At 43.2% G+C, this 21607-nt stretch overlaps 1 protein-coding gene and 1 long non-coding RNA gene across 12 annotated transcripts in view; one reads left to right on the top strand and one right to left on the bottom strand.

The window, feature by feature from the left end:
* Slc17a3 (solute carrier family 17 member 3) overlaps positions 1-10448 on the bottom strand; it is a 23748-nt gene extending 13300 nt beyond the window's left edge. For 2 of the 6 annotated variants that reach the window (XM_076573035.1, XM_076573038.1), the window contains exons 1-3: positions 10254-10355; positions 8260-8383; positions 4238-4351 (exon numbers count right to left, since the gene is read on the bottom strand). In XM_076573035.1, the coding sequence (XP_076429150.1) occupies positions 4238-4351; positions 8260-8290 (145 nt within the window). In that variant the 5' untranslated portion in view covers positions 8291-8383; positions 10254-10355. Of the gene's footprint in view, positions 1-4237; positions 4352-8259; positions 8384-10136; positions 10159-10253 lie in introns of those variants that run through there. The other 4 variants (XM_042278263.2, XM_042278265.2, XM_076573037.1 and 1 more) reach the window with 3 other exon arrangements.
* LOC107399489 (uncharacterized) lies at positions 10101-21607 on the top strand. Of its 6 annotated transcripts, XR_013051524.1 has the most exons (6): positions 10101-10240; positions 16834-16975; positions 17388-17508; positions 18472-18741; positions 20400-20654; positions 21072-21607. It is a non-coding gene; the product is annotated as an uncharacterized LOC107399489 (long non-coding RNA). The 6 variants fall into 6 exon arrangements; XR_013051523.1 differs by having other exon boundaries at positions 18584-18741; positions 20400-21607; XR_013051525.1 differs by having other exon boundaries at positions 20429-21607.

The raw sequence follows: 21607 nt of genomic DNA, 5'->3' as shown, positions 1-21607 counted from the left end.
CCTTGTCTGAAAGTCACCACTGATCATCTGATGACTTAAACGACCATTCGAGTTTTGCTGGAGTCAGGAAAGGGAGATTCAAAAGCAGCTGATAGGTGAACTGAGTCAAGGAACATTTTATGCTACAGATTTGCAGAACCTGGCTGCCTTCCGGGCTTTCTGTCCTTCCTATAATTTTGTCTCTCCCATTCCTAAGTAATTCAGTTTTAGAGCTGATGAAATGATTCACAGTAAGTAAATATAAAACTTACATTAAAAGTTAAATATATATAATCATACAATTTGTAATAAATTATATGTAAATTACATGCACATGTACATGTATAGCATGTCTAGTGATATGTCATATATTATGTTTATCTTACATATCAAACATATAATGTATATAATATATCATGCCTAATGTATACAAATAAAATTTAAAGTTTGAAGAAGCTGAGGATAAACTTTCACTTAAAATGTCACATTAAAAAAAATGAATCAAGTTTAAGATTTAAGTCCTAGAGAGGTTTCCTCATTAGAGAAATTGACACCCTCAAATGCCGAAAACCTGTAGTGAAGCTATACTGGAAAAAGACGTCTGCGCAGTGTTGACGCCACTGGTGTGTGCGGCTCCAAGGCACCCCTGCCCCTCTCCCTGAGCCTGGTTGCCTTGTCCAAAGTACTGAAAACCCAGGTGCCGCGCATGCGCATGGGAGAATGCTTCAGCCATGGGCCTCTGAGGGGTGTTGGCTAGAGAGTGGATTGCTTCCCAAGCTCTTAAGGCAGCTTTCCATTGCTTCTGAGACAGCCCTGCAGCCTGGCACTGTGTCGGTGCCCTGGCAGTGCACTTTAGACAGACCCGACATGGTAAGATCACCGCAGGCATCTGTGTTCACTCGCCCACAGGCATCCTTTACAGCCGTACTTCAACGAAGGGCACTGCGGAGGGAGCACTCTCCACTTGCTTTCTTTCCCAGGAGAAGAAGAGCTCAGGTAACCACTGTGGTAAATCAGCTGAGCATGCAGAGCTCAGCATCTTCTCAGGGGGGGTCCTGCATGGGTACTTTAGCAGACGAGTTGTCTGTCTCTTGGGGAAGCCTATCTGCCCAGCTCATTCTGTGGCAGAACAAGCCAGTTGGTTCACTTCAGGGAGCTGGATAGGAGCTTGACAGAGGTCCTCCTAAGCCGTGCTCTGCAGTCTAGCTTGTATCTTCAGTTCTTATGGAACACACGCCTATTGATCACTCCCCGTGTGTAGCAGCACACAGCTAGTGAACCTCACATCCCAGAGATGAGAACAACACACACGGCAAGGCAGTCCGTCTGTCTTAGAGGATGTCAGTGCTGTGCAGAAAACAAAGCAGGAGGAGGCGGAGTCCCCGGAGAGCGCCTGAGAGTTGGCCATGCGGGCATCTCAGGGGAAGGCATACTCCATGCCCTGCAGTGAGTGTTCAAAGAGCCAGCACCAGGTGAGTAGGACAGAGGAGAGAGGACCAGAGCAGAATCCAGTCTTAACGGTCTCACGGACTGTTGGAGGTGCTGTGACTTTTATTTTGAGCGGGGTGGGAAGCACTGGAGGGCCTTGTGAAGGAGTGAGACAGGGTGAGACCCAGAAAAAAAGTTAAGCGGAGCTGCCTAGAGCTCTGCCCCGCAACTCTTTGCATAGACTAGTGAGAGAGCAAATGCATGTTGTTTCTGGCTATTGACTTTAAGACAGTATGTCTGCAGGGACCACTGGGTGGCATCAATATAGATTACTTGAGTGTACTATTTGACTACATAATATTTTTTTTTCCAAAGGCTGTCCTTAGTTAGTTTTAACTGTCAACTTGATACAGCCTGGAGTCACCTGAGAAGGAAGGGAGTCTCAATTGAGAAATTGCCTACAGCAGATTAGCTATTGGGCATGTCTTGATTATCAATTGATGTAGGAGGGTCCAGCTCACTATGGGTGGCGCCATTCCCTGGGCAGGTGCTCCCGGACTGTGTAGGAAAGCATGAGCCAGAGTGAGTCAGCAAGCAACATTTTCCCATGGTTCCTGCTGTACTCCTTGACTGAGTTCCTTCACTAGAGCTAGTACTGGGTAGAATAGCAGGCAGACTTGCCTTTGAGTTCCTGACTTAATGTCCTCAATGGTGGACGATAACCTGCAAGCTAAAATAAACCTTCCCCCCTCCCCTAAGCTGCTTTGGATTAGAGTATTTTATTGTCGAAGCAGATATAAAACTACAACCAAGCAGGGTGGTAAGCATTAACTAACATTTGCATTTTAAAGCACTGAAATTCGACTGAGAACAATATAAAACGACAGGAAAATCTATGGAATGATACCAGTACACCCCAAGAATGATGTGTGTGTGTGTGTGTGTGTGTGTGTGTGTGTGTGTGTGTGTGTAGGATGTGGCAGGGAATGAAAGAGCACTAAATTACTATGTTGTAGAGAAAAATAATGTTGGAGTCATTGCACACTTAAATAAAAGGAAAAACCAGGGGACTAGTATGGCAACACTACATTTCTTGACACTGAAGCTCTATTTAAGCATTCTTCATTTTGTCTTGTTTGGTTTTGTTTATTGTGATGGGGTCTTGCTGGGTAGGCCAGGCGAATGGTCCTCCTGCCTCTGCCTCTACAGTGCTCGGATACCAGGTATTCACTGCCACGTCCAGCACCATTTTTCTGTTTTTGTTTACTAAAAATCAATTGGTCAACTGATGAGCAAATCAAATTTAAACTGATTAACAAATAAAAAGTAAATCCTTGAGCTCTGACAACCCCCAACATTTTCCAAAGGCTTTTTCAGCTTGATAGTAATTCCATTTTCCCAAATACTGCGGTTTTCTTGCTTTACTTAATATTATTTTTGGAGGGTGATGCTGGTTCAAACCCAGGACCTTGCACATGCTGGACAATTGCCCTGCCATTGAGATATATACCCTATCTGTAGTTTTCTTTATTTTTTTAAATCTGCTTATCCAGTCTACCTGGAACAGACTGCTGTCTTTTCACTTAAGATACACAAGCCTCAGCCAATCATCCCTCGTCTCTCTTTTGGTTTGAGGCTGTTCTACATAGCTGTGTCTTATGTCTGGATGTTTGCCTTAGTCTCCATCCACAATGGCTCCATGCTGCCATCTTAATTTGGTGGAGCCATTTGAGGGTTACCATCATGCCGCAAGACAAGTAATTTCGCTCACAATCCACCACATATTTTCATCTGTATTGAGACTGAAAACCAAAGCCTCTGTTTCACTGGAAGCAAAATAATCATAAATTTTGTCTCAAAATTATCATTTTCATTTCAAAAGCTAAGGAAATAATCCAAATGTGATTATCCAAGTGCTATGTGATTTTACCATAAGACATACAACTTAATAGTTCTTACATATAGTCCAAATGCATATAATAGCCAAGTCACATATACATTTCACATGTAGATTATAACAAAGTATCAAAACCAAAGGGCACAGTTAAATATCAGCCACAGGAGGGCTTCTCAGGTGAATAAATGTGAAGGTGGACCTGTTGGAATCATCAGGCATGCATTCTGCTCCCTTCCTTCCTCCAGACAGTGGTCCTTTCTGCTTTCACATCATCTGTACTCCATCTGAAGGAAGGAAGGGACAGAGCCAGAGGTGGACAGGGAGCACAGGGGAGGGTAGAGGAGAGGAAGAAGAACAAAATATAGTGTCACGTGGATGAAGATGCCATAATGAGACCCATTCCATGGTGTGCTACATTTAAAGAATTAAAAAAGTTGAAAAGAATAAGACTTTGTTATTCTCATAAAGCAATACTGAAAAATATGTTAGCAAGTTAAAATACAGAATGGAGTTAAATAAAAATCATATAGAACAAATGCAATAAAAATTATATTGGGTGAATTAAGCTTGCAAAAATGTTACATTTCTTGATTTTGGATATTTATATAATTTGTTACTTTAATCAAGTAATGTGATTATGTTTGCAGTATTCCATGTAGGTATTAAAGGAATGGGATGTGGAGCTGTGTGCTGACAGCTTTGTTAACAATTATGAAGAGTCAACTCATGGATAACGATGAGAAAGTAACTGTGAAAAACTATTTAAGAAGAGCGTGTTTCCTTCTTTTACATAACTGTGAGATGTGCATTAATGTTACTGTGTTTCAAAACGAATCAAAAACTTAAAAGTGATGAGTTCACTATTACACATGACTATGTTACCGAAGAGAATGCACCTTGAAGTCAGTGGACAAACAGCTATCCACAGCTTACCTTTCTGGGGACGGGTCTTCTTGTCCACTTGCATGCCTAGGACATACTCACTCTGTTCACTTACAGGTTTCAGTTCTACCTCTGTGGCCATGGTGGTTTTTTCTTTCTGGATGACTAGTTTTTGTCAGAAAAAAAAGGAAGAAAATAAAAGAAAGCAAGTTCATAGAAAAGAACTGATATGATGTTACCCTTCAGTTGAAATTTATGAAGAGAGGGAGAGCTTCATGGGCCACAATAATGGGACCCTGATATGAGAAACAGTGGGGGTGGGACTTGAAATGGGACTTTAATTCCAGACAATAAAGGGGGTTTCTGACTTTTATAGGTTTTCAGGTTGGTGAGCAAGTTCCACGCCACAAGATCTAGTTTGTCCTAGGTTATGTACCAGAAGCCAGGAAGGCACTGATAAGATTAGTATAATTAAAGGTTATTAGTTTAGGGATGGGTTGGAGGGGTATGTGGGGAGAGGGGGTGGTGAGGAGTGAGGGGGCCAGGTTTCACAGCTATTAATGAGACAGAGACTGAAAGTCACAGCAAATTTTATTATCAATTCTTAGAGAGCTACAGAGGTATGTGAGCTGATTTCTGAGGGGAAGAGGGGAGGGAGGGAGAGAGAGCTAGAGGATCTGTGGCCTAACAGTGTCCAGGCAATATGTAACCCATAGATGCGAGTTAAAAGGAGATGCCTTTGGGACATTTGAAGATGGGGACCAAGCAGTCAAAACCGGGCCCATTCCATCTAACTGGGGCACAGTGTTTGGTGGAACTGGTCACTCTCTCCTACTTCAACACACTAGGCATCCTGCAACTAAGGGCTGGAACTGCTTATCATAGGATTTAGCAGACTCACTGTAGAATGCCTGAAGAACTCTGGCTTGGGAACCAGGCTCACCTCAGTTCAAATACAGGTTCACAGTCTACCCACTTTACCAGCATGACATAGGAATAAATCTGAATGCCCATTTCTCTGTCTGCTACTAAGGACTAAGTCCTGAGAGAAGTTGTTGCTTTGACACACAAAGCTTGTCCCAAGCAGAGTACTAGGAAGAGCGTGTGTTAGAATATGTAATTAGAGCAAACACAGAGCTGGTCACCTCAGGGCTATGCTCCTCTGGCATCTTCTACCTGTATCAGATACACTGGCTTCTTCTATTTTACTGCTCTGGAGGATTCCCATGCTGATATGCCATATGACCCACCAAGAGTGTCAAGGATAACTAAGGAGCAAGTCTACACGAACAGGTGACATAATTCAAATCCTACATTGGTACTGTCCATGAGTTGATGCTATGTCTGTAGAGTTTATTGAATAACCAACAGACCTCATCTTTTTCACAGGAGAAAGGTCATTGCTGTGGTATAATATTAGGGTCTCTGTGCCAAAGGATATTGCTATGTAGTATGTGGTGTAGAACTGCAAAGTGTGTGCTGTGTTCAGTGCTCAATTTTACTTAAGGATTAGGTCGAGAAAGACATTTCATTCATGCCACTAGTAAACTGATTTATTGGTATATTGTTCCAAAATCTTCTTGTAGCATCACTGAGCAGCCCTGCTATTGTCCTGCTCTCCCTTTCCTGCTCTTGGTGACCTGCTTTTGATGACAAGTAGTAACTGATACCCCCAGACATGCGACAATGCAGGGCACCCTTTCTTCTTCTTTCACTAGGCATAATTATTTTGAAGTTTATGCGTATTGTATATATTGATGGCTTGGCTCTTTGTTGTCACTGAAGAGCTTTATTAAAATATATTTAATCCCTCACCTTCGATGAACAACTGTACTGTTTACAGATTTTGAGAATTACAATGGGCCCCTACGGACACCTGTGTCCAGGTCTCTGTGTAGTCATGTCCTTTTACTTCTTTTAGATAAATACCTAGGACTTGAAGTCGGTTTTATGTAACAAGTACATATCTATCTTCATAGAAAGATAGCAAACTGCTTTTCAGTACAATTGTGCTATTTCACATTATCGCCAGCAGTATTTGAGGCATCCATATAATCAGTTTGTATGGTCAGCCTTTGAAATCTGAGGCGTTCTAGAAGGCAGGTAATTTGCTTTATCTTGGTTTAGTTACTCTTCTCTAGTGAAGCTGGGCATCTTTTCATAGCATTATTTTCTATCAACGTATTTTCTGTAAGTTTCCGAACACTGGACATCCTAATTCCATAGTGTACCATGCAATTTTAAAATTCAACTTTTTTTTTCTTTTCTGAGACAGGGTTTCTCTATGTAGTTTTGGAGCCTGTCCTGGAACTCGCTCTATAGACCAGACTGGCCTCAAACTCAGAGATCTGCCTGCCTTTGCCTCTCGAGTGCTGGGACTACTAAAGGTGTGCGCCAACACCACCTGGCAAAATTCAGCTTTTGGTGGGCTGGCAAGACAGTTCAGTAGGCATAGGTGTTTGCCACCAAGACTGAAGACTTGAGTTTGATCTCCAGGACCCACAGAAGATAATGAGAAAGATGACTCCCCCAACTTGTAACATGAACTCCACATACATTCAGGGCACAAGCATACCCTGCAATGCATACACACACACACACACACACACACACACACACACACACACACACACACACACACAATTAATGTGGTAAAATGTTTAAAAACTAGCCTTTGGCTTCTAGAGAAAGTGCTTTGTTTCTCCACTCAAAAAAACGCCACTTAATTTTAGTAAGGTGTATCACCGCACCTAGTGGTGATACAGCGTCATTGTCTCGGGCCGAACAAGGTCTACCTACCCTGTTTTCATGAGCGAGCAGTGTTCTCCACTGAGTAATAGCTACACCTAGTGCTGTGATCTTTTGTGATGTCAGTCTCTGTGAATGCGGCTTGGAGACTTGATTTCAAGTTTAGGACTCTGTGATTGCCTCTTCCCGCTGCCCTCAGGCCGCTAACCATCTTCTCACGCCCCTGCCCACCCTGACAGCTCCCTCTTCATTGCTTCCTCTATCCTAAGTCATTTTGTTCATTTTCTTTTTGCTGATGTTGTGGGTCAAGCCCAGGGCCTCATGTATGTTGTGGAAGCTTCTACCTCATCACTGTACCCCAGAACGTTTTGGGTTTTTTTTTTTTTTTTTTTTTTTTTGTGTGTGTGTGTGTGTGTGTGTGTGTGTGCATGTAGCTGTGCATACTTACATGAGGATGGATATGTGTGCTCATGCATGTGAAGGCAATGTCTTCCTCGGTCATGTTCTACCTTATTTTTTGTGACCAGATCTCTCATTGAACCTGGAGCTCCAGGATGCAGGTAGACTGTCTGGACAGGGAGCTCCAGCGATCCCTATGCCTCCCCAGAGCTGAGATTACAGGCACATGCCACAGCACCCAGCTTTTCACATGGGTGCTGGGGAAAATCTAAGGTCTTCATCCTTACACAGCAAGCACTGCTACCGAACCCCCCTCTGCGGTCCCCTCTCAGACATTTTCGCTTGTTTAAAGTTCATACCATCTCAGTGGTTTCCTTAATCCAGTATTCTTGCACAAGACCAACCCTACTCCTGCTTGTGCTATAGTTGTGCCCCCTAATTAATCTGGATGGGAATCTAAGACAATGAACTTGACTGTCAGAGGCTGCTCCCCTTCAGAACACATAGTTGTCTGCAAAAAAAGACCAATATAATCTGGGGGGCAGGGTATACATCTTCATGTTGTCAATGAGAATTCCTGGAAAGAACCCATGTCTACAAAGATTGACTGACTGATTAGAACTGCAATGATAATTGGGTTAGGAACCAATCTGGCCACAGGAGATGGCCAGCTCAGGTTACATATAGGCTATTGTTAGGAGTCTTGGCTGCGGTCATCCTTGTGGATTCCCTTGTGCCAGGTTTTTACCTGACCCCAAAATGACCCCTCTTTCCAGTAGTCTCTTTCAGTGTTCTTTCCCTACGACCCTCCCCAACTTGATCACTCATGTTCCCATCCCACCCACCCTCAGTCCACTCACAAAATCTCTTCTATTTCCCTTCCCAGGGAGACCCATACATTCCCTCCCACAAACCCTCCTTGTTACCCAGTCTCTCTGAGTCTGTGGATTGTAGCATAGTTATCCTTTACAGATCAGAGGTGCATCATCCAGCAACTGATGGAAACAGATGCAGACCCACAGCCAAACATTAGGCAGAGTTCAGGGAATCCTGCAGAAGAGGGGAGAAAGGATTGTAGGAGCCAGAGGGGTCAAGGACACCACAGGAAAACTCATAGAACCAACTAACCTGGGCTCATAGGGGCTCACAGAGACTGAACTGACAACCAGGGAGCCTGCATGGGACTGACCTAGGCACTCTGCATATATGTTACAGCTGTGAAGCTTGGTCCTCTTGTAGGACTCCTAATAGTGGGAACAGGGCTTGTCTCTGGCTCTTTTACAGGCTTTGGGGACCCTACTCCTCATACTGGGTTGCCTTGTGCAACCTAAATACACGGGAAGGTGTTCAGTCTTCTTGCAACTTGATATGCCATGTTTTATTGATATTCATGGGGGACTTGCCCTTTCCTAAACAGAAACGGAGGAGGGGGAAACAGATTGGGGGGTGGGAACAGAGGGGGTTTGGGGGAGGGACTGAGAGGAGACAGGGAAGAGAAAACTGCTGCCTGGATGTACAGTAAATAAATAAATTTCTTTAAAAAAAAAAAAAGAAGAAGAACTGCAATGACATGGAAAGGTTGGAATGTTATGGACCCAGAGGCTGATTATTTTAACTTGGGATAGATTTAGCCACTTCAACAGCCGTTCCTTGCCCACCTCTGTTATAACTAACATTCCATGGCCAATAAATAAAAACCTTTTGAAATCTATTGACTTAATAGACTACTTACTAGCTTCCACCAATTCAGAGTCTCTGAATATTATCAGGTAGCATCTGAGGCCTACAGAAAAACTCCCTCCATCTCACTATACCTGCCTCTCTAGTGTACCCTCCAGTGTATTTTAAATTTGCCTTGATTTATGACCTTCTTTGTTCTGTAAAACTACAGAATTCATGAAATGGCTTCATGTTGAGACATTAATTTTGGGGGCAATCTAAATTTGTGTTCCCAGACCGTGGTCACTCAAATATGGCTCTAGAATAATCTTGTATTCCTTATAAGGTAAGAGCTGTATGCTTTTTCATTGATAATGTAACAGGCTAGTGCTGTTTTATCTAGAATGGTTTTCATAAATGCTAGAACCCTCTTCCATGTCTCCAGCAGCTGTCAGGCTAGCAAAAGTAATTATAGTCAGCCGCTGCTGTGAACTCAGGACCCCGACAGGGTGAGTGACCTCTAAGAACTCACTGACTCTCTTCTAGTTCACCCAGTTCATGAACAGAAGAACTGATGTTTGTTCATGAGCCATTTTGTCCACCTCCTACCATTCTTTCTCTCTCTAATTCTTTTTTAAATTAAAAGAGTTCTGGTGGGCATGGTGGACCTCCCTTATTTCTGTAGACAATTCACTTCTGCACACATACATGATTTTATGTGACTATAGAAAAGTTTTGAAATCACTCTTCATAGTGTCTGTTTGTTGGATTTGCCCTCCACAGCTGCCCTTGTCTCCACCAGCTAGCGTCAAAGTTTCCAGTGATCTGGCACAAAATCTTAGCTTCCAAGCGTCTTCTCTTCCTCTCTTTCTCCTCCTCCCTCTCCATTCCCTTCTGTCTCTCTATGCTCCTCCCTTCCCTCTTGGACACTCTCCCTCCCTCCTCCCATCTTCTCCCCCCCTTCTCCTCTTCATCCCACCCCTCTTCCTTCCCCTTCCCCTTCTCTCCTTCCCCTTCTCTCCCTCCCCCTTTCTATTTCCCTAACCCTCCCCTTCTCCCTTTCCATCTCTTTCCCCCTCTCCCCATTTTCCATCTTCCTCACTCCCCCCCCACCTCCGTTATCTTTGTAGATGGAGATTTTTACCTTCTGTCACACACTTTTTATTTTGTCAACAGGAGAACATTGAGGTACAGAAACCGACAGCTGTCATCAGGAAGGACCAGGAGCCCTTTGGCTGCATAGTGAAGGTAAGTCACTTACCGGCTTAGTGCCCGAGGTACAGCTTCCTGCCTTTCCCCTGAGCAGGCGTCTCTTACCTCGTGCCGGGGCTCTGGGGTTTTCTGCCACTCCAGGGCCTGAATTGTTAAACATTAATGAGAGGCATCAAACCGGAAGCTCAAGAAGGGTTCCTTTCCAAATGGCTTTTGAAAAATGTAAAGACACTGGTGTCTTTGGACTGTAGACTTCTCCCCGCCTCTGCAGCCCCTCCCTCCCGCCCTAGGCAGCCGCAGGCTCCCTCCTTTCAGGCATCGCCCCAGCACCCGAGACATCGCTGTCTCTGACACCCGCCTATGCTGGGCTGCTTTGCTTTATGGTGGTGTTTCTAACCACTTTTGCTCTGTTTTGAAAAGGTTAAAAGGTTAAAAAAGAGATAAATAACAATCAAATTTATCTGCACTTCCCCTCTTTCTTGTTTTTGCGCTTTTTTAGTTTTCTTCTGCTTTGAACTATGTGAGCCTAATTTCACAGATGAACTTGAACTTCTATCACGCTGTTGCTTCACCTTTTTTTTGGTCTCTGTAGTTCTTTATTAACCAAATTAAACAGACAAAAAAAACCACAAGCCTTTCTCATAAATTCGGTATGACTTTCCATGTTTTTCCCCATTTTAACTGCTTCTATATTGACAAGCTACATAAAAATAATATTTTGACTTATTTCTCAATTTGCATGCATGCTATCATGTACAATGGGAGATTCTCTAACTCACTTAATTGCTTTAAAAATTCATACATGCACATAATGCATTTTGATCAAATCGCCCTCATTTTCTCCTTCTAGTTCCCTCTCTATCTACCACTATCACCAGCCATCTACTAGAGCATGGATAGCATTTCAGAGTCCGAGTCCCTGACGAAAACTGACCTTTCCATATGCCAGCAGCCATCAATTGCCAATAGCTCATAGGCCATGATGGGACTTCATGAGCTCCTTCCCTGACCATGTTGGGACTTCATGAGCTCCTTCCCTGACCATGTTGGGACTTCATGAGCTCCTTCCCTGACCATGTTGGGACTTCATGAGCACCTTCCCTGACCATGGTGGGACTTCACAAGCACCTGCCCTGACCACGGTGGGGTTTTGACTGGCTTGGTCTTGGTCAGGTCTGTGTTTGCAGTAACAGATGCTGTAAGCTCATGTGTACAATGGCACTGTGTGTCTGACAAATACAGATTTGGGGCAGATGTCTGCTATTTCCAGCTCTTACAGTCTTTCTGTCCCTTCTACAATGCTCCCTGAGCCTCATGATCAAGGGAGTGAGATGCCTTTTAAGGCTGATCATACCAGTCTCTTATTCCCTACATGTTACCCAGTTGGGGGTCTCTGTATTAATCACCTTATATTGTAAAAAGGAGCTTTTCTGATGAGGGTTGAGAAATGCACGAATCTGCTAATTTCACAGTTGTATTTTTCTTTATGGTTGGAAAACTGGCATAGACCTTTGCTGCTTGACCAAGTTCCAGCATTTCAACTTTTTCAAGTTTTCGGATCACAATTCTCCAGCACCTTTTTTCTTTCATTTTTAATGATTTTCAGCATATGTTATGAGAGTTCTCTTATGCCTTTTCCTTTGGGAAATTTTGTGCAGACTTTGAAGGCTGGAAATATATAAAACGGCAGCCTCTTTAAACAAAATAATTCTTAGGAAAAAAATCTCTACCACCATATAGCATGATGACTCTGCACAAAAGAATCCCATTGTGCCCCTTGATTACACCAAGAACTGGAAGTAAGAGATTTACTAACTGGCACACTTGACTCCAAGGATGAAAAGTGTGCAATCCAGATCCAGAGCCCGAGGCCATTAGGGACAAGAGTTCAGTTAATAAGTATAGAGCAATCAGAATGGTACCGAATAGCGGGAAAGAGTAAGACATCAGGACCTTCTCTTGGGGAGTGCAGGAGGGGAACAGGCCCATACAGAAGACACAAAGGAACACAGTTAGGGAACAGCTCAGCGCTATGCTGTATCATGCCCCTGGAGGAATGAAAATTGCTCTTAGATTGTAGTGGAGAGTCTGGTCCCCAGAAGTCCTTTTCCCAAGGCCAGGCATTTGGATAAGGGCCTCCATTCCCTCAGGGCCTTGAGGAAAGTTCCTGCTTGCTAAAAGTAGCCTTTCTCCTTATCTCTGGCAGGAGGAACTGTGGACCTTCCATTGATGTAAGAGGGCTCCTGGTAGTTACTGAACCTTTGAGAACAATAGACATTTAGATACTTGCTGATCTTATCAATGTTGTCACAGGAAAAATAGTATAATGAAGTTAATGGCCACTTTCTGTCCCTGAATCATTGAATCTGCTTTCAACCTAGCCTGTGGCTAACCTGTTGAGTATGTAAAGGTATAGCCTTTTTCAATAAACTCCTGGGTAGCCATCCTGATTCACCCTCAGATTCTGGATGTCATCCCCTCTCCCCAAACCCCAGCCCTCAGACTTCACACATCCTCAGTGGGACCTGAGCCTCGCTGGAGTGGGTCTTTAGCAAATAATATTCTATTGGATCGATGTGTCATATCGTTATTATACTTTCATTAGTTGATGGACATCTAGGCTGTTTTCATTTCTTGGCTGTTGTGAACAGAGGAGCAATGAACACGGATGAGCAAGTAAATCTATAGTAGGATATAGAGTCCCTTGAGAGTATTCTCAGAAAGTGTTCAAGCTGGATCATATGGCAGATACATGTCTAGCTTTTTGAGGGGTCTCAACACTGACTTCCAACCCAGGATGAATTTGGAACAGCCACAGCAGCCCATCAGAAGCCAAGCTTGCTCATTTCTCTGGTTGACTTCTGCCAATACCATGGAAGTATAAAACATCCTCACTGTCTTCCAAGCTGGTGAAGCATGAGTTTGTCCTTGTCTCATGAGTGAGCTAATGCTTCAAACCCACTTTAGTCTGTAGGTAGATAATATTCAGCTTTCCAGAGGGCCCTAGGTTTATGACTCAGATTGAATGCTGATGTCAGGCTCATCCACACAAAATAATAATAATAGTAGTAATAATAGTAATAATCTGCAGGCATTAAGCTGCCCTGGCAGTTCATCTTCATTGTGACTTTAAGTCCTGTCCTACTTTATGATCTAGAAAGATCTCCTCTGATTTTGTGTTTGATTATAAGTATCGTAAGAGGACAAACCACTTCTCAATAGTGGGAAGTACTGACTGAGAACTTGGAGGTACTGGATCTGCCATTGAGATAAATAATTCAAGAGGTCTATATCTTGGGGGATAAGAGTTTTCCTGAGAGTTTGTTTTCTTTATAAGAGAAAGAAGTACAGAGACATTCTATGTACATGTCTAAAATTTAAGTATAGAAAAATATTGAAGAGCCCAGGAATATGAAAAAAAAAATGTATGCCTATAGCCTGATAATGGCCTTAAAACAAGCTACCTGACCCTTTGTTCTACATTCTCCCACATAGGAGAAAGCAGTTAGAACACACCCAGGCTATGTAAACATCTTGTACTAATACCCTGTAATCAGAGGCCATAAAAACCCTAGACGCCAAGACACCAAGATGCCCAAAATGCAGTAAATCCCAATATATCCTCTCTGCCCTGCATATAACCTTTCACTCTAAAAAGACACTGTAGTCCCTTCTCAGGGTCACAGAGCCAAATAACTCTCTGTGGCCCCTAACTAGTTGGAAGTTGTTTTTTTTTTTTTTTTTTTTTTTTTTTTTTTTTTGTTTGTTTGTTTGTTTGTTTGTTTTTGGTTTTGGTCCCCGTCCTCCCACAGTGCTTTTAACAAAGTTGCTTCTGGTTTACAGACTTTGGTGGTCTGTTCCCTGTTATCTGCGCAGTTCCAGAACCCAACTGTCTAAGTTCACTGTGGAATCTTACAAGTTTTACCTCCTGTGTAAAAATATTTTTCCAAGTCAATTTTAAAGAACTCTGTACTGTGGGGTAATCAACAACTTTAGAATGTAAGTATTTCTAACTCTAAATTAGCCAAGTTGGAATACGTGGCTTAGTTTCACAATTTAATATTTAACTTTACTTTAAAATGTTCATGTATTTTAACCCCATGAACTTAACATTCTACTTGGTTTGACTTCACAAATAGACCCAAGACATTTCCTCGCTACAATTAGTTTTTAGATACTTGAATACATATTGAGATATTTTCTTGACTTAGATTGTTATACTCACCTTTTAAAAATTACATATTTTCCTCTTGGGCGAGCTTGAAATTGCTTTGTGGTGGTACGGGCACTCTCAGAGCAAGTAGAGTGCATTCCCCCCCCCCCCCACTCCACCTTTAGTTTGAATATCCGAGGAGTGCTTTGTGAACATTTATCCTTACTAATTATCCATATGACAACTCATCAGGATGCTGGTTCTGATTCTGGCCAATGTTTCAGAGGACGTCAGTGCACAGTTAAGGCAACCACAAAAGCCAGTTGTCTCCAGCCTAGAGGGCTAGGCCAAGCCCTGACAGAGGAAGGACAGTTCCTGAGTACTCACAAAGTTCAGCCATGCGCAGATGACTCAACCATACCGAGAAAGCTGACACTTGACACAGAGGCTTGGCTCAATGGCAGTGGACATCCCCTGGAACTTTAGAATCTAAGCCACAAATCCAAATGCTGTGTCATCTCTACTCAGCACCCAAGTCCTCATTAGGATTTCTGGCAGATGCTTTGGCCTCCATGATCAAGTTAAACTGTGATTTTGCCCCTTGTCCACCAAGACGAACTGGGTCACGGACAAGGGTCACAGATCTAATATTACCTCGTCATTCACTGGTTGCCACACTGCTCGGAGCGGGAGGTCATCTCTGCTGCTTTGCTTCGCTGTTTGCATTTTCTGTCATGCACACGTGTTCACGCTTGTGCTGGCTTCCGGGCTGCAAACACTCCTCCCTGCTCTTCCGTAAACTTGCTCTCTTCTGGTGCACTTCACGGTTTCTGTGCGAAGTGTGCTGGTCATCGAGGACCACTCAGCTCGAGCCGGCAAACCTCCAGTGTGGGAGAAGAGAAAAACAGCTGGGACAAACCCACTCTTCGGAGAAGATGCAGACAAAATTGAGGATGCACTTACAGCTGGAGGGGCTCAGTGTTTCCACATAGAATAGTAAACACAACCAAGTTGGTATGTGGAATGTAGAAAGATTTCATGACTGTCAAATAAGACTTCCTTTCTCTTCCTTTCCTCCACCCCTCCTTGGCGAACTTCATTCACATATACAGTGCACCACAATCATATTCATCAACCATTTCCCACTTTTGGCTCCCCCGAACCCTCCTTCCCAACATGTCCCCCCCCCAATATCATGTCTTTTTTTCTTTCTTTATATCCTCATGAATCCAATTAGTGTTGCCTATATACATGTATGTAGGGAACCTACTTGTTTTATTTATTTATTTACTTATTTTTATTTATTTTTTTTTTTGGTTTTTCAAGACAGGGTTTCTTTGTGTAGTTTTGGTGCCTTTCCCGGAACTCACTCTGTAGCCCAGGCTGGCCTTGAACTCACAGAGATCTGCCTGTCTCTGTCTCCTGAGTGCTGGGATTAAAGGCGTGCACCACCACCGCCTGGCTGAGAACCTACTTGTTTTAAACATATCAATAAATATTTTTGATGGAATTCATAGGTTTAATTATTTATTTATTTTGAGACAGGGTCTCACTATGTGGCACCAGCTATCCTGGAGTTTACTATGTAGACCAGGCTGACCTCAAACTGACAGAGGTCTGCCTGCCTCTGCTACCCAAGTGCTGGATTAAAGGTGTGTATCACCTCTCTCAGCAGGATCCGTAAATTTAAGTATTTATATTATTGCTCTTCCATTTGAGGGTATACCTTTTCTGTTGATTTTGACAGTCTATTCTTGAGGCTATTGAGTTGGCCTTGTTAATTGATTTGGGAAGCCTGAGCTGCTAAATAGATGCATATATTCCACAACTGAAATGTCAGTTATTACTTAGGTGTGAATTAGTGACTTTCTTTGCACTTAAGGCATGCTTTGAGAGAAGAGGGAGGGCAAAGGTGGGCTGTGCTGCTGGACGAAGTGAAAAAGATGTTAGCATGTTGAATCTGGGTACTCTGCTCTTCTTTGGAACACACTCATACACCTGTCTGTGTGCGTGGGGGGGGGGCAGAGGTCATTCTATTCCTCAAGCATTGTCTTAGTTAGGGTTTCTATTGCTATGATAAAACACCATTACCAAAAGAAACCTGGAGAGGAAAGGGTTAATTTTTGCTACACTTCTAAGTAACAGTCTATCTCTGAGGGAAGTCAGGGTAGGAACTCAGGCCTGGCAGGAACCTGGAGGCAGGAACCTGGAGGCAGGAACTGAAGCAGAGGCCTTGGAGGAACACTGTTTACTGTGTTGTTCCCCATGGTGCTTGCCCAGTTTGCTTTCTTATAGCGTCCTGAAACTACCTGCCCAAGGGTGGCACTGCCCACAGTGAGGTGGGTCCTCCTGAATCAATCAGTAATTTAAAAAATGCACTACAGACTTACAGCCAAATCTTAGGGAGGCACCTTTGAAAATTGATTTATTTATCTTTATTTGATGTAACTGGTTGCCTGCATGTGTGTCTATGCAGCATGTGGAGCATGTGCAGCGCCTGCAGAGTCCAGATCCCCTGGAATGGAATGACAGGCAGTTACCATGCTGGGAATTGAACCAGGGTCCTCTGGAAGAACAACCAGTGCTCTTAACCACGAAGCCATCTCTCCAGCCTGGAGGTACTTTTTCAACTGGGAGTCTTTCTTCCTAAGTGACTCTAGCTTGTGTCAAGTTGACACAAAACTATCCAGGATACACCGTCCACCTTATTTTTGAGACAAGGTCTCTCTTTGTTCTGGAATTTGCCCAATGGGCTAAGTTGGTTGATGGCAAGCTTCAGGGATTCATTCATCTCATCCTTTCCAGTGCGGGAATTATAAGCACAGAACACTGTGCCTTACATTTTCACATAAGTTTTAGGGATGAAACTCAGATTCTTATGCTTGCACAGCAGGATTGTACCTACTGAGCCATCTCCTCAGACCACAAAACAATTTTATTATTCCCAGTGTTAGTCCCTTAAAATATAGGTCGATTTTAGTTCAGTACTTAAGAAATATGCAAAGGATAATTCATCTCTTCCCCCTCCAGCCCACTCCCTTCTCCTCTAAATGTTTTGGGGAGACAGGACAGAAAGACTCTTCGCAGTTGAGGCTGGCCTTGAACCCACACAGATCTGACTGCCTCTTCTTCCCTAGCGCTGAGATTAAAGGTATGTAACACCACATACTCCTTCCTCCTCCACTTCTTCCTCCCTCTCTACCCCTCCCCATCATCCCCCTTTCTCTCTCCCCTCCCTCTCCTACTTTCTGTCTTCACTTTGGCTCTGTGCTATTTTTATGAAGATGAGAAGTTTGCCTCAGGATTGATTTTCTTCTTTCAAGTTCCAGTATTTATATTAAAGGTCTCGGTTTGGATCAGTATGTGTTGATACTTGCCTTGCCTTACCTATCCAGATTTGTTTTTTTTTTTTTTTCCTTCCTTATTGCTAAATCAGGACAATGGGTATCACTGACCTCTTTTGTGGCCAGCCAGTAAAAAGGATTAGGACTTACAGGCCTCTATACAACAAGGTTAAGTTTTTATTGTGCTTATTGGGTGTGGCTTCTTCTTTTCAGATTGTGTTTAGTTTGGGGAAGTGAGTATACTCATATATGAATGAGCATTCATGACATGAGCTTGGTCATGTCAAGGACCCCATTGTCTCAGACACATGTGAATGGCAAGGCCTTATCTATCAGGGGAATGGTAAGCCCTTCTCTATTTCAAGTCCTGATGTTGATAACCAGCAGATCTTTAGCTCTAAAACAGTGTATGTAGAAAGTAACCACCACAGCTCCCCCCTCACTGATGACTGCAGCTGGGGATAGCTCCCCAGAGACCCTCCCAAGATTAGCTCCCCACTTCCTCCCCAGCCATTTGTGATAAACATGATGAGTTTCATCGCTGCTGGTGTATCTCCATCAGAGACCCCAGCCTCTCGGTATGTGTGTCTGTCATTTCTTGGTTTCTCCTTGCCCTAACAGATCAATCCTAAAGTCATACAGGTCGGGGCAAACGTCTTTGGAAGAGAAAAGGTGAAGATGGGGGTGTGTGAAAGGGCACAGAAGGACAGACAACACAGACAAACATGGCCCTGGAGGCCAAGAGATGAGAACTAAATCTCCTTTTCCAGCACAGTATCAAGCCGCCGGACTCAGATTTTTACCATCTGCTTCTACTTCCCTCCATCCTTAAGAGAGCATGAACAGATCTGCTGCCACTACTGAAACCTCATTTTCCACCAGGGGGAGCAGCTGTGCTCAAGTTCTAAGTCTGAGAAATCCCAGGACAGGCTCCTATTGGCTCGGCTCGGCATGTTCTTCACATCTTGAATCAATGGCTGGGCTATGGGGCAGTCAAGTCTTCTGACTGACCGGCTACTCTCCTCCTCACAGTACATTCTGTAAGTTACCACTCTCATAAAGAATGTTATAAATAAATTAACAGGCCAGGCATGGTGTCCCATGCATTTAATCTAGCACTTAAGAGGGAGGCAGAGGCAGGCAGGGATTCATTTATCTCATCCTTTCCAGTGCGGGAATTATAAGCACAGAATTCAGGTTCTCATGTCATTTTTGAGACCAGTGAACTACATTGTGAGTTCCAGGCCAGAGTTATATGTTGAGATGTTATCAAAGAAAAAAAAAAGGGAATAAATAATTAAGTAAATAAATCACAAATGGTTTAAGCTAAAGTAGAACGGAATAGATTACTATTGTTCATCCTACACAATAAGAATTGTTTTGCAAAACTTTTTTTTTTTTTTTTTAATTCTAGAAAGCATACCTTTTTATTCACCTGGGCAAAGTCTTGGCAGGAACTGACAGCTAATTGGTGCACAGCACCAGCTTACATGAAAGTATTTAAATACCAAGAAATGTCTCAACACATTGAATACAAAATATTAGACACATCTTTTAGAATTGGAGAAAGAAATATATTAACATTTTTTAAAAAATTCTTTGTAACTTGACTTCCAATAAAGAATCTAAGCCTTAAAGTGCTTTATAGGAAACCACACCAAACTGTCTTGCACAAAACCCCAGCATTCATGAAAATACAATGCTAAAATTTTAGGAAACTACCTGTAGGTAACTCTGCAGAAAACAGACCAAAGAGGCTGTCATGGTAACTACTGAAAGGAATGGAGAGAGGTTGTGGGGTGTGAAGTCCTGAGACACAGTGTTTGTGAACCCCTGCCTGGCTCCCAGCCGGGTCTTGGGAACCTTTCTTTCTAAAAAGTATATCCACAGTGGGGCTTTACTAGCGGTGGCGCTCGGTCTCCTTGGGCATCAGCACCGCCTGGATGTTGGGCAGGATGCTGCCCTGCCACACGGCTGCTGTCAATTACACTGGGGCACAGCTGCCCACAGTAGTTGCCCTTGAAGAGGAGCGGGTGCAAGCAGTTTACCAGGAATTGCAGACCAAGGTCTTGGCCGGTCAGTCAGGATAGCATTCTCTAAAGTAAACTTGGTGATCTGTCTGCATAGCACCCTCTAATGTTGAAGCTGAAACTTGCAATTAATTGTTGTTGTTTTTTAAATTGGCTGTATCCCAGCAACACACACACACACACACACACACACACACACACACACACACACACACAAAACCCCAAACCAACCAAATGAACAAAACCCTGCCTACACCTAGCTTTTTCTGTATGTTCAAGTAGGATGTTAGCATTATTTTTGAGACTCCATTTGAATACAAGGATCTACAGTAAGTACCCTCCTTGCTAACTATGCCCTCATGTAGACATTCTCGGCCAGAGCTTTCCTTTCTTCAGGATTCAAATACACACCAAGATGTTTTTTTCTTTTTCTTTTCTTTCTTTCTTTCTTTTTTTTTTTTTTTTCTAGAGACATCTTCTTGGATGTAGTGCAGGCTGACCTTGAACTCAAGATCTTTCTGCTCTCCACCATCAGAGGTTACAAGCTTGGGCCACAATGTCTGGCTCCCACCTTAGCTTTTAAAAGTAGAGTCCTAATCAATGTGCCTTTCTGCTTGCACTTTATTGGCGGCAAATCTTCCAATTAATTCTTTTCTTTGTTGTCTCAGGGCCTCATGTTTTTCAACCCTTCATGTAGCTGGGGTGACTTTGGAGTCCTGATCCTCCTGCCTCTCCCTCCCACATGCTGGGACTGCAGGCATGCAGCACCTACCTAGTTTATGCAGTGCTGAGACTCAAACCTGGAGGAACTGAAGCATGCTAGACAAGCAATCCAGCACATCCCGGACCACTCATGACTTTTGATAAGCCCAGGATTCGTATTCTCATAGGCTCTGCACTCATGGCTTAAATGTCTCCCAAAGGTCAGGTTCCTGTTACTATCGTTTTGGGGACTGGGATTATAGCACTGATGTTTTGGGGGGAACCAGAACCATGGCATGAACATTTGGGGGCTATGATTGTTACAGGGATATTTTCTGGGTTAGGAATGTACCATGGATGTTTTAGGGATTTGGACTTTAGCATGGCTGTTTAGGGGGTTAGGATTATGGCATGACTATTTGGGGGATTAAAACTGGCACAGATGTTTTGAGTTTAGGACTGTACTATGTATTTGGGGGATTAGAACTGTAGACAGATGTTTTGGGTTCCCAGATTGTAGCATGGATGTGTAAGGAGAACACAAACATTCAGCTCATAGCATATTCCACTGCTTTTTATAGAAAATAAATCAAATCAAGATCAGTTTAATGTTGCATCCTGTTTGGTTTGTGTCATAGGAGGAACTGAGATTTCCTATGATAAAGGACATGATGTAGGTTCACGAGTCACTGAGAAGCCAAATCTAAACCAGAGTGAAGCAAGAGAGTCATCTCTTTCCCTGAAGCCACAGGCAGTGGGGACACACTTCCTGTCGGAGCCTTCCACAGTACAGATCCTTTTGTCTACATGTCAGACTGATGGTGCATGCGCTTGGAAAGTTCCTCACAAGCCTGCCCCTTCTGCTCCAGGGAAGACTACAGGGCATCCTACTGTTGGGTAGCACAAAGTAGGTGTGGTTTGTTCATGTGCGGAGCTGGGCAGTTGCTTGGGTGCTGTGACAGAGCCAATCTGCTACATAAAACATATGAGTATTTCTCTGTGCTCTTTTCCTTAGTTAAGTCATATCAACATGCATTAATAGTCAAGCTATTTAAAAAAGGAACCCATAATGATTATTGTAGGTTTTATTTTAGCATGTATAATAGCTCTATTTTGTATACATTGCTCCCATGTTACCAACAGGCTCTAATTAAAAATAAATACTTTTTATTTA

Source organism: Peromyscus maniculatus, chromosome 5 (assembly GCF_049852395.1).
Source record: "Peromyscus maniculatus bairdii isolate BWxNUB_F1_BW_parent chromosome 5, HU_Pman_BW_mat_3.1, whole genome shotgun sequence".
Classification (NCBI taxonomy): Eukaryota; Metazoa; Chordata; class Mammalia; order Rodentia; family Cricetidae; genus Peromyscus; species Peromyscus maniculatus.
Note: the sequence above shows the minus strand (reverse complement) of the source record. Positions and strands in the feature narration are given on the sequence as shown.